This window comes from Cornus florida, unplaced genomic scaffold (genome assembly GCF_030987335.1).
Source record: "Cornus florida cultivar Cherokee Brave unplaced genomic scaffold, ASM3098733v1 CherokeeBrave_3.0.0_Hap2_Chr05, whole genome shotgun sequence".
Lineage (NCBI taxonomy): Eukaryota > Viridiplantae > Streptophyta > Magnoliopsida > Cornales > Cornaceae > Cornus > Cornus florida.
This window is the reverse complement of record NW_026775575.1, coordinates 79,336,081-79,349,679: the sequence shown is the minus strand read 5'-3', so window position 1 is coordinate 79,349,679 and position 13,599 is coordinate 79,336,081. Positions and strand designations below refer to the sequence as shown.

Sequence of the window (13,599 nt, the reverse complement as noted above, 5' to 3'; positions counted from 1 at the left end):
ATTATTAATTACACAATGGCTATGAAATAGACAGAAGGGTAAGTTTGATTGAACAAGTGTTTGAATTCCTTACAGACAAAAGGAACAGATTCAATAAACGAGCTTTTAAAGTTGGTTGATATACATAATACATGTACGTGTATGGCCTCTCTTACCCCTTTTATTTATTTATTTATTATTATTTTTTTTTTACCACACAAGAAGGATGAGAAATTAGAACTATCTATTTTAAGTTACATCTGTATCTTGTACCATAGAAGGTGTAATAAATACTCAGATCCTTACCATATTATTATTAAAGATTTTTTTTTATTAATTGGTACTCGTTATTAATGATTCGATGCACACCAAAATTAATTCATCTTATAAAAATTAGGTGTATATATGACTTAAATGGGTATAATTCAAATGGGCTGAACCAATTAAAAGAATCGAATTAAATTTGATAAGAGAAAACGAATCTCCTTACTTAATTTAAATCAATTTTAACTCGCACTATTTTTGTCAATATAATTTTTTTTAGTTAGGGATATAATTGTCTTTTTGTATAACATTAGACAAAAGCGATTTCTTATCTTTGCTTTTTGGGTGGAAAATTAAATTTGTAATCTAAAGCAAATGGAGATACCACTCTTTACATTCTATTTTAATTGTAAATTGGGATAATTACCCTTATTTAGTGACCTTCCCTTTAATTTTAAATATAACATTGAAATACTCGCCTCTCCTATTCTAAAATATGATACTCTTGACTCTTTGTCCAATGAGGTTATGCTTAATATTTATGTAAAACCCGAAAATACCATTAACTTGAAAAGATTATTTTGCGTATAAAGAAACAAATATTTTACATTAAAATTAATAAGAGTGCAATGAGTAGAATAATTATTTAATAATTTCAAGTCAAAACCAATACTAACAGGGGTGGTTAGCGTTATATTTGAAATCATAGGAGAGATCTATATTCTTTAGATAATCTATAAAAGAGATAAGTATAATTATTCGTCATAAATTTTTACAATTTACTATATGTGTTAAGTAAAAGTTGTAATCTAGGAAGCACATATGCGAATACGAGGTGCAGATACGATACGAATATTACGATACGAAAAATTTCAAAAAAATAAGATACGAGTACAGCGAGATACGACAAAAAATAAATACATTTTTATATACAAAAAATACAATTTTGTTATATCAATTCCCTGTAATATTATGAATCTATAGAACCCAACACGGGCATGCACTCCATTTAATGTAAGAGTTTGTTTCACAACACATAATATTATTATTAGAAAAGTTACATTTTAAAATATTCAAAACTTGTTAAAAAAACGTGTTATCAAATACATAAGAAGAGTATTGAATACGTAGTTAAAGTATCAAATACATGTTAAAAATTAAAAAATATATTTTAAATTTATTGGACGCATATTCACGACTATTCGGAAAAACATCTACATCTGATATTTGACACGAACGCATCGTAAAAGTATTATATAGATAAAAATGTACTTGCACACACATTATATTTGGAGAATCTATTCTGCCAAATTATCATCCAATGCCTCATTCATAAGCACAAAAGTCAACTCTCACTTCTCTCTCTATCTCCATCCCTTAATTAGTCCACAGAAAAAAGTAAGGTTAGAGAAGCACAAATGCATGCAGATTCTATCTTTTTTGTCTCTGGAGCTCTGATGATCTTATCCTTCTTCTGTCATCACACTAATTTCTGAACACTCCATTTAAACATTACAAAAGGTAACACGTACCACTAAATGCTTTGTATCATAATCAAATTCAAGCTACTTTCTACCTTTAAATTCAAAACTACTTTCTTTCTACGGAGTAGTTTATAGAGGGTTGTCGGTTCTTACTCGTTGGATGAAAGGGAGTCCGTCCTCTCACTTTATTCAATAGTTCGGACCAACACCCCTCCTGTCCCTGTCCCTCATTCTCATTCTGTCCACTATTAAATTAACACAGTTCCATCGTAGTGCAATACGCTACATTACAGACATTGATATAACACTCATCTAACAACCCCCGACTCATCATTTATGCAAAAAAAAAAAACAACTCATCATTTACGCAAAAAAAAAAAACAACAACAACCCTTTAATTACGAAAGAAAAGAAAAAATAATAATAACATGTATTTATGTTTGGGTGAAATAGAAATAATAATAATAATAATTATTATTATTATTATTATAGCATTCTTGAAATTGGATAAGAGATAAGAGAAGAGTAGAGAAAAGAAACCATGTAAGCCAATTTAATATTATATTTTATAAAATAGAAAAATATTATAGTCTTTCTCTCCTCCTTTGCCGATCACCTCTCCTATTATGAAATAAAGATCGAATAAGAGTTTATGAGAATAAGAGAAAAATAAATAATAAGAAAATAAAAATAGGCACACACAAATGAGACAAGGATTTATACGTGATTCACTCTTACAAATAGGGTTACGTTCACGGGCGATGATGATTCGTATCACTATAAAGAAGAAGATTACAAACTAAAGAACGTTTTGGTTCTTCCTCACAATAATCTCTCTTCTCACACCACTCACTCATCAACAAAGAAGAAATATTCCAAATAGTATATGGTTTATACAAATAGAAAAACCCACTCAAATACAAACTTCAACTCTCTCGTAAAGATTGTACACACAAAATGATTTTCTTGCACACACAAAACCAATATACTCTCTTGATCCGAATATTATCTTACTCTTGGATGCCTTCATCAAATGTGTGCAAGGCTATATATAGCCCAAAAATACTTGGTGTCCAAGTATATTTCAAAGCTTCCTTTGGAAGCCAAATGACACTTGCTGCCCAAGAATTATTCTTGTTGCCCAAGAATTTCAAAGCTTCCTTCGGAAGCTAAGAAGGAAGCTTACCCATCACACTTCTTTAGCCAAAATATTTTTTTTTTGCCATGTCATAAATGAATTTTAGACAAATTGGTAACAAATCTCCACCTTGACTAAAATTCTCCACCTTGGCAAAAATTTTGAATGAGCCACAAAACTTCATCCTTGGCAAAAGTTATCTGCCTTAGTAGAAATGATAAGACAACATCATAAAGAGTCTTTCTTCAACACAATATGAGTAATAAAAATAATGTCATCATCATCTCCAACAAAAAAAAATTTATACGTGGTTTAACCTCACAAATAGAGTTACGTCCACGAGCGATGATTATTCGTATCACTATAAAGAAGAATATTACAAATTGAAGAATGTTTTGGTTCCTTCTCACAATAATCTCTCTTCTCACACCACTCACTCACCAACAAAGAAGAAATATCCCAAATAGTATATGGTTTACACAAATAGAAAAATCCACCCAAATACAAACTTTAATTCTCTCTTGAACATTATACACACAATGATTTTCTTATACACACAAGACCAATATACTCTCTTGATCCGAATATTGTCTTACTCTTGGATGCCTCTCGGATGTTTTTCGTCAAATGAATGCAAGGCTATTTATAGCCAAAAATATACTTGGTATCCAAGTATATTACAAAGCTTCCTTTGAAAGCCAAATAACACTTATTGCCCAAGAATAATTCTTGCTGTCTAAGAATTTCAAACCTTCATTCGGAAGCTAATTTGGAAGTTTAACCATCACACTTCTTTAGCCAAAACATTTTTACCACGTCATAAATAAATTTTAGACAAATTTATAACATCTCCCCCTCCTCTCTCTCTACAATTCATCTATTTTTTTTCTAATGCAGTATTCAGTAAACCAATGGCAATGGAACCGTGAATGAATAAACATTATACGCCCTAATAATTATTATGGACCCAAATGTCTTTTTAATTTTGTTATTTATGATATTAGGGTTATTTTTGGTATTATGAAAGTTTTATCAACACTTTATCATTTCTATTCAAATCTTTTCACTTTTGGAAAGATAATTCTCTCTCTATCATTTCTTTTCTTTTCATTAAAGCTCCCAAACACAATCCTCCCTATCTTTTCTTTTCTTTTTCTTGATCTCCAAATCATTCAAATCCAAACAAAGCCTAAATATGTAAAAGATGATAAAGGCCTAAATAATTTTTTTCACTAACCGCGTAGAGGTATAGGCCCTCCTATTCCAAAGGGAAGGTCAAGGTTCGACCCTCCTTAGAGATATGGGTATATGCGTGATTACCATTTGCCTTAAAAAAAAAAAATAAAAAAAAAAATTGTGTATATAAGATGAAATACTTTTGCAACATATTATATCTTGTTATAGCACTCCAACACTATTAAATGGATTGAAATTGGTAGGGGTTAAATTGTACAAAGTATGTGTAGAAGTCATTATAAAAAAATAAAAAAAATATACAATATTCGAAGGTACTTACCATATGGTACTTCCACCCAGCCAATGAACCATCATGATTCTCAATTGAGAATCGGAGGTATCACAATACAAACAGAATATTCTATACTTTCTCGTAAGAAAAAATATTGGGTTGAACAAAACTCATAACTTTGCCACAAAGAAAAGTTACTTTTTAGCTAATTCAATTTCTTTTGCGTCGGTCCATGTTCACATTTTTTTTTCTTTTCATATATATATATATATATATATATATATATATATATATATTTTTTTTTGGTAATTTTCTTAATTTTTTGGGGAATTTTGTTTTCGGATTGTTGTGATTTCTTATGGACTCTTTAATCTTGTGGGGCCTAATTGCTCCTAAATTTTGCATGTTTTTAAGAGATTGTTGCTTGGTAGTTCAATTTTTAGGACTTGTACTTTCAGTATAAATATTTGTAATGCTCAAGTTTATGGGGTAGATAAGGGTTTAATGGTTCATTGTTTGATTAGAAGATGTGGAGGATTGAAAAGATTCAATTCACAGGTAAAACTGATTATCAGCTGGTCATTGTTTTGTAGACTTGAAGCTTTTCTTTTCAGTGAATATATATATATATATATATATATAGACTCTATGCTTTAAATGGATTCTTTTTTTTTTTCTTCTTTTTTGGGCCAACAGACAGTAAGAATTTATTGAAAATTCTTAAAACTGTGTTTGATTCGACATTTTCAACGGTTAATTGTTTGCTAGTTCTCGTCCTTACAAAATGCTTTCAATTAGTACATTATTGTTTTTAATTAAAATTTTCTTTATTTGGAGGGAAAAAAATTATGAATTATTTTGATATATGTCAAATGAATCATTCTAAAAAAATGAGTCAAATTCTAAAAATCAGGTTATGCGAGGAAGTCAGGTTGGGTTTTTTTTTTTTTTTTTTTTTTTTTTTTTTTTTTTTTCAAATAATAAAAATATGAATCAACTCATTCAATTACCCTAATCACTTTGAATTATCGAATAATTTGTAAACTCCGAATATATGCAATCATCCAAACATATCTTAATAACATCCATCCGAAAATTTTCGTGCCGCTAAGAATCCAGAAGTTACTAAGGAAAATATCATGCAAAACAAATTTGGGTTCATTGATATTACAACCCCACCTCTTGTATATTTTTTAAAATCTCGTTATTAATTGGTTCTGAACGATTTAGGTAGAAATTTCTAAAAAACCCAATTCCTTTTAAGTAAGTGTTATTAATGTACTTGGGGAAATAATAATAATAATAATAATAATAAAAAGTGGTATTAGTGTGTATTAAATTACCTTCACCTTTTCAGCTGGAGGAATAAACAAGAAGCAGGCTTGATTCAGTCCTTCAATTGGGATATGATGTACCACCATGAAACATTGATATGATGTATCACGTGAAATGTTCATTTTTGCTTCAGAAAATAAGAAATGTTCACGTATGACAAGACGGCTCTGGAACATCTTCATTTATGACCATTGGTAAGATTTTTTTATTTTTACTTTTTTTATATAAAAATAATTTAAAAAAAATCGATATAATGCAGTAAATTTTATTCCTAAATACCCAAATTTGTTAATCAGATGCATTTCCTCTTCAGTTTCACCGGATTTCAGTTTAAAATTTGACCACAAATAAACAATTGGTCTAATGTTAAGGATATAGGATGAGTCTTAAAAAACAAAAATAAAAACCTAAATCGGAAGAGGGTAAGGGTTCAAACTTCAAAACCAATTAATAATGCCATTTGATTAAAATTAAAATTAAAAATAATAATAATAATTAAGATTCATTTCTGTACCAATAGTTTGTTCTGGTGTCTTTGATTTTCCCCTTTTATATATATATATATATATATATATATATATATATCTCTTCAAGTTAGGCTAATATCATCATCAATGGTATAACTAACACCATCTCCAAATAGAATGCTACATGATAAATACAACGTGAGAGAGCAAAAGGGAACAGAAACCTAATACAAGCAGCATAAGATGGTATTCCTATGGCAACAATGGTTTAACATGCTTCTTTCCAAAGACCTTCCTGTTGAACTTGATCCCAAAAGGAGTGACCTCACTGTCACACACATCGGAGCCATGCCACACATGCCGGGGCAAATACCGCCGGAAGTAGAAATAATTTGAGCTGAGATGAGACCCCTCTAACACCTGGACTTGGGCAAAACCCGGTCTCCAATCGTCATTTCCGGTCAATTTAAGGTACAGGTAGCAAACGGGTGACTCCACACATTGACCAGTAACTTGGAACTGGTCTACCATGCACGCTTGAAATGGTTTTCTGGGCACATCGTCCAGAACTTGTGGCTCCAATGGATCAACCCACCTTGTGTGCTTGGAATTGAGGTGTCGCACCAAAATGTCATTCGATTTTGTATCGCCAAACCTCAAGCTGACATGGTTTGATGTTTCCGCTCCCTTGGTACACGTCGTTTCAATTGTTACCGCGTATGTACAATTTTCCTGCAGCATTGGGAGAAAAATATGCATATCACATACAAAATATTTAAAAAATGATGCGCATATAAAGCATGCACAACTGTCTCCTGATTTTATAAACATTTTTAGACTCATAATTAAGTAAGATCAAAGTAAACGCTGAAATCAAAATCACGATTATAACACATTACCATTGTATCAGACTTTTTTGCAAAACTAGCAAGCTTTGGGTAGCACAATTTGGAATGATGTTTCAGGAATGTTAGTGACACCAGCTGTAGTGGTGCTTGGTGCCCATTACTAACCAGCCAGAGCATTAAAAAAAAGTTAGGGTTGGGCTCTAATTACCGGTTTCATTTCAGTACCTTCTTTTCTGGTGGGAGACTTTCTGCATCTGAGGGTACATAAATCTCTGAACCAAAGCCAAAAGCAAAAAAGAGAGCAATGAATAACAGAGAGATCCATCCTCTGCAATACTTCATTCTTCTTGATCTTTTCAAGCACAAATCTCGAGAAATAAGTGCTTAGAAATATCAATCAGACCCTCAATGCCATTTATAGCCCATCCTCTTTTTTTTGGTCGCTCATTCCTTTCTTCACTGACTCGAAAGTAAAGTAGCAATCTCTCTCTCTCTCTCTCTCAAAATTCACAAGCAAAGATTCTATTTATTAAAGATTTTCTTTTGTGCCTAAGATGTAATTCTTCTGTATAAAGGGTTGCTTACCTTTTACTTATACTCTTTTGCTTTATTAGAGATGATTTCTTTTAATTAGGGCAAAGCACCTTGTTACTTTTGTAATAATCTCTTTGATCCTTTTTGTTTTCATTGCTATGGCTAGATTTTATCAGTTGAGTTATATGATCTCATAATTGATCTACGTATTTTATAATATACGAGATTTAAGCTGTTACGTTTACGTTTAAAGGTTCAATAGAATGATTATTACAGAAGAAAAGAACAAAAGACTAAAAGCATTCAAGAGAATACAAAAGAGAACTAAAATTTTTATTACCAAATTAAAGTGAAACACGTTGACGATGTCACCAAATTGGCCATTAAAATTTTTAGGAAGTTCTCTTCCTTTATCATCTTTCCCCCTCCAAAAAAAATAATAAAAAGGAGGATGGATGTTAAAGTTTAGAATCCATGGTGTTTATCCAGAGAGAGAGAAAAAGAGTTAATGGTATTGTTTCATCAACAAAAAGAAATCTTTAACCTCTAACATGTCATTTGCCAATTCTAAACAAATTGCTTTAGGTGAAGTGAGCTCACTCCTAATTCATTCATGATCTTCTTACATTTAAGTAACATGGCACATGCTCAATGATCGTATTCTTGTTAAGGAAATCATCTCTTTTAAGACTGTTATACAGTCTTTTGATCACTACAATTACATTCTGGTCTCAATCTGGCATAAGGCTTAAAATTAAGGCCTGTTGGTGGCATAGGAGGGCGAAGACAAGGTTTCTTTGAACCAAATATAGGCTTAACGAATAGGGGGCAAGCAAGGGCAGCAAAGGCAAGGGTATGCTTTTACATATCACTACTCAAATAAACCTAACTGTAAAAGGATCAGCGGTTAGACCAGCCACTTCAACTGCCTACAGCAAGTTGGCAAAAACAGATTCTCAACTCAACAAGCCCTTTTCCAATTACTTGGGTTTTGTTACATGTATCTAATTTTTCCATTCTTCTCCATATAACGCTATAACCTTATCATACCTTTCCTTACTAACAACGGGTAATTTTGGTCATCCTCTTTCCTTATCATCACTTCCTCTATCAAATTATTCAATTGAACCATGTCACTATTCCTAATTGTTGCTGTTTTCTTTGCACTAGTCAAAAACAGACTAAAAATAGAGAGGAAAAAAAAAGAGAGATTTTTATTAATAGAAAAAAATAACAATTTAAGCAAATAAAATACAGTCTAGTGTTGTTCTAATATTGAAGGTTGAACTAGCCAAAATATGGGAGATTATCCAGTTTTTCACAGGTCCATTAGAAAGACCAATCAATTTTCCACAACATTTATGTTGTATATATCATATATGTGTGTCCGAAACAGAGTTAGAGAGACATTGTCAAAGCCGAGTTTCAAAATAATATAAAAGAAAAATTATTTTTGTAAAATTTAAAACAAATCAACTGACCTCCTTCCTGTTCAAAGCAACGTAGCCTTGAAATGAAACCTTAAAGCTCTGCCTTCCTTTACCCCGAAGCACGCATCACCTGGTAGTAGTATCCTTGGTCAAACTTTAAGCCTGAACCAGTAACATGGATAATTTCTTTTTACATCAGGGATATAATTACAGAGCTTTGTGACAATATCTGTTGTTGTGAAAGAGAAATCTCAGAACAAAGTATGCTACAGGCAACAAGATAAAATTTGGTTCCCCCCAGTAATTTTAGCTTTCATTGATAAAATCTTCACCGGTAAAGGGCGCTTTAGGCATATTAGACATCTTAGTAAAGAAATATTCTTAAGTTAAACTGATTACAACAGATGCATAAATACAATAACGTGTTTGTTTGTTTGTGTGTGTGTGTGTGTGTGTGTGTGTGTGAAAGAGGGTAAAAGGGATTGTCCCAGAGTAGTCTCTACGACTATAGGGAGGACTAGTTCAAAGATTTTCTATTTCGATGATATCACCATCAAGGAGAAGTGCATGTAGCTGATTGCGTGAGATATGAAAAATTACCAAAGCAGAAGACATGAGGATGAATTGAAATTCAATAAAATTTAGTTAAATGCACAAGCTGGTCTCACTATGAAATCACAGAGTAATATGTACAGGCAGCATGAAAAGTTTTCACAGAGATTTTATTAGCACAATAAATTTTACGAACAAGGTAGGCATGAAAGAAAAAGAAAGAAGAAAAAAATCAATCCCAGTACCCTAATTCCCACCAAAATAAAAAGAAAAAGGAAAAGAAAAGAAAGAAAGGAAAACTGTGAAAACAATTACGGAACTAGGCCAAAAGGTTGGGGCAACACAAAAGAACATATATATCTGATAAACTCGTATGTCTGGACCAAGAACTGATCAATTTACTGTTCTCCATGGTGTCAACCACTGAAATGGTGCCACTACACACAAATTGGTGGATGATGTTCCAGGCATCATGTAAAGTTTCACAGATAGTTTTTATTAGCACAATAAAGTTCATGAACAAGGTATGGGGAAGAAGAAGAAGAAGAAAGAAAGAAAAACCATAGCTTGTAACCTTTTTTTTCCCCCAAGTAACCATAGTCTGTACTTGCTTCAGGAAGAATAGAGAGAAGAAAACAATTACAGAGCTGCAATCAGTACATACAAAAATGAACACATGCCTCTAAGAAATTCATACACGATTCTTTGAATATCAACATTTGAAGTATCATTTTATGAAAACAGTGCAAAGCTGGACAATTCAACATCTACCAAAAAGCTCCAGATTGAATCTCTGAAGATTACCCTGATAATCGATTTCAAACAAAACTATGTGAATGCCCCAAAAGTTCAGTGCAGTATTGCAATTCATTACAAAGCAACATTCTTTAACAAGCTAACTAGCAATACAAAATTCTTCACTTCATAAAATCCTCACACAGGAATCAGAAACCTGAGTGTCTCAGACACTATCCTTACGTTGTGACAATGCTCTACCAAACCAAACTACTCAGAAATTGGCTCCTGGTGAATATAAAATAGAAAAAAGGAGAAAGTAATTATTTGAAATTCTTGAATTAAAAAATGCACAAGCTACAACCTGCATTGTTAAGGATTTAATCCACCAATCAACATGTCCCATGTTTCAGTTCCCGGAGAATTGTGGGTCAAGACAATTGGGTTGTCGCTCGAAAAACTCATGGGTTAAGACAACAATTATTTTGCCCTCCCAACTAGTTTCTTCATCAGAAACTAATGCAAATAAGTATATTTCAAAGCAAGATATTTAAAAAATTTAGCCAACAACAAAATGTTCATAACAGAACATAAGGGAGTTACAAGTGAAAACTCTTGATGTAAAGGCAAATACTTGAAAAAGATTAAGAGAAGCACCATCTATAATAATAGATTATTCAGCAAACGCATGTAGCCTGCAAAGCTTGTAGATTCACACTTTAAAAGGCTGGAAGAAATGCACAAGCATCGCTTGCAATTAATGATCTCCTTTAATTTCACACCTTCAAACTATTTCAAATTTTCAGCTCCCTTGTTGCTCAGCTAGGGATGTCCTTTCTAACAATTACATCCATTAGCATCTAACAATCAAAGATGCTTCCATTGTGAAACAGAACAAACATCTGAAGCAGATGTCCAAGTGTAATTGCAACTATAGGTTGATTAATCATTGTGAGTAAAGCAAACTTTCCAACACTGGGCACAGTTTAGATTTGATATGCTATACCGTGATTGTTAATTTGCAACAATAATGCAATATGATCTCGCCATTGTTTCATGAGGTAGTACATGGTTTCTATATGTACAATTATCGTCGCCTTTTCTTATGACAATGGCATTGAGCTAGATATTGTTATTCGAAATTCAAATAATAGTTTGCATTAATACAAATTTGAAGAAAGCACAACATAAACCATCACCTAAATTTCATTTCAGTGTATAGGTCAGAAAACAAATTAAAAAGAAAATTTTCATTACACGAAAAACATTACCACCAGAGTGTTTATCAAAAGATTGCAAGCCATTGATTGCCCCAGAAATGTTACCCCTTCCAATCACCCCCTATAACCAACAACATCACCAATACAAATTGCAAAATTGTACACCAACGCTAATTATTACCTTCAATTTTCCTTCTCTTCTTCCTCTTCTTTGAACCACTCTGCTCCGGCGAATCAACAACCTCTTCCTCGTCAATCTGCCCACTCTTCCTCTTCTTCCTTTCTTTCCTCTCACCCTCCCCGATTCTTAAATCACCCTCACCAGCTCTTTCTACATTTCCAGTATTTTTCTTTTTCTTCTTCTCTCTCTTTCTCACACCATCCTCAACATTCGGCCCTGCTTCAGCTTCTTTGGGGGATACCTCAGAAATTTTCTTCTTATCCCTCTTTCTCACACCATCTTCAACCTTTGGACCCACTTCAGCTTCTGCAGGGAATACCTCGGAAATCTTTTGCTTATCCCTCTTTCTCACACCATCTTCAACATTTTGCCCTGCTTCAACTTCTTCAGGGGATACCTCAGAAATCTTCTTCTTATCCCTCTTTCTCACACCATCTTCAACCTTTGGACCCACTTCTGCAGGGGATAACTCAGAAATCTTTTTCTTATCCCTCTTTCTCACACCATATTCAACATTCGGCCCTGCTTCAACTTCTTCAGGGGATACCTCAGAAACCTTCTTCTTATCCCTCTTTCTCACACCATCTTCAACATTCCGCCCTGCTTCAACTTCTTCAGGGGATACCTCAGAAATCTTCTTCTTATCCTTCTTTCTCACACCGTCTTCAACCTTTGGACAATCTTCAACATTCAGCCCTGCTTCAGCTTCTACAGGGGATACCTCAGAAATCTTCTTCTTATCCCTCTTTCTCAAACTATCTTCAACCTTTGGTACCACTTCAGCTTCTTTAGAATTTGGGTCAGCCATCTTCTTTTTATCCCTCTTTTTCTCACTATGTTCTACGTTTTGCCCCAATTCGGCGTCGGCTTTGGCTTTGACTTCATCAGGGTTTAGCTCAAAAGTATTCTTTTCCTCTCTCTTTCTCAAACCATCTTCACTGTTTGTCCCTGGTTCCGCTTCTGGGTGTAGCGTAGTAATCTTCTTCTTATAACTTTTTTCTTTATAAGTAAAATGCATCCTCTTCTTCAAGCTCTTTCTCACACTACCTTCAATGCGAGTAGCCACTTTAGCTTCTTCAGAGTTTAGCTCAGAAACCTTCTCCTCCTGAATTTTTCTCACAGCATGTTCAATAATAGTCCCCGCTTCGACTTCGGCTTCGGCTTCTTCAGAATTTAGCTTAGAAATCTTCTTCTTCTTATCTGTCTTTCGCACAGCATCTTCAACATTTGGCCTTAATTCAGTTTCTTCAGGGTTTGGATAAGAAATTTTGGGGGTTTCATTGCTTACACTCTGTGGTTGATGTTTCTTGTGCTTGCGAGAAGCTTTGAGCTCCTTGTGAAAGAGAACCAACTCGTTGAATGAGTCGGAAGAACGTTTGAGGTATGTGGACACAGCGTGTGAAGCTCCGGTGTCGGCTGTAACGAAGGCGGATAGGACTTTAGCTGCTTTGGAGAGAGAGATTGGCTTTGTCGATACGATTTTCCCTGATATGGTCTTCATTTGATAACGAGAGAGGACAATTTTGAGGGGTTTGGGGAGAGGTTGTTAAACAGTGTTGTTTCTAGGGTTTGTGTTGGCCGTCCCTCTCTATGCTGATGATAGGTTTTAGGGTTTCTGGTTTACACATAGGCTTAGGGTTTTTGGCTTAGACATACTATTCGAAGCGGCCAAGGTTAATAATACGCGGCTTTTCACTGGAAGGTCAAGAGTTTAATCCTGAAAGAGTTTTTTTTTTTTAAAAAATAAGAAAAGATTGAAAAATATGTGGTTTAGCTTCAACGTTTGAGGTATGTGGTTTTTTTTTTTTTTTTTTTTTAAATAAGAAAAGATTGAAAAATATATTTTCAAAATAAATTAGTATTTTTTACTCTCACAAATGATATATCCTTAAGAAAGTAAATAGGAATGAACATTACTTTTTCAACAATTTTTTTTCTTTTCTATCAGGATGACTTGAACTGTT

The 13,599-nt window shown here is 33.3% G+C and overlaps 2 protein-coding genes across 2 annotated transcripts; both read right to left on the bottom strand.

Annotated features, from left to right (window-relative positions):
• Nucleotides 1–6,262: 6,262 nt before the first annotated feature.
• LOC132307032 (embryo-specific protein ATS3A-like) lies at nucleotides 6,263–8,420 on the bottom strand. The gene is made up of 2 exons (XM_059804685.1): nucleotides 7,209–8,420; nucleotides 6,263–6,867 (listed from the first exon to the last, which is right to left on the bottom strand). The coding sequence occupies exons 1-2, from the start codon at nucleotides 7,323–7,325 to the stop codon at nucleotides 6,388–6,390; spliced, it is 597 nt and encodes a 198-aa protein (XP_059660668.1). The 5' UTR covers nucleotides 7,326–8,420; the 3' UTR covers nucleotides 6,263–6,387.
• A 3,002-nt stretch (nucleotides 8,421–11,422) lies between these two features.
• Nucleotides 11,423–13,333, bottom strand: LOC132307031 (uncharacterized). The gene has a single exon (XM_059804684.1). The coding sequence runs from the start codon at nucleotides 13,134–13,136 to the stop codon at nucleotides 11,625–11,627; it is 1,512 nt and encodes a 503-aa protein (XP_059660667.1). The 5' UTR covers nucleotides 13,137–13,333; the 3' UTR covers nucleotides 11,423–11,624.
• Between the last annotated feature and the right edge of the window lie 266 nt (nucleotides 13,334–13,599).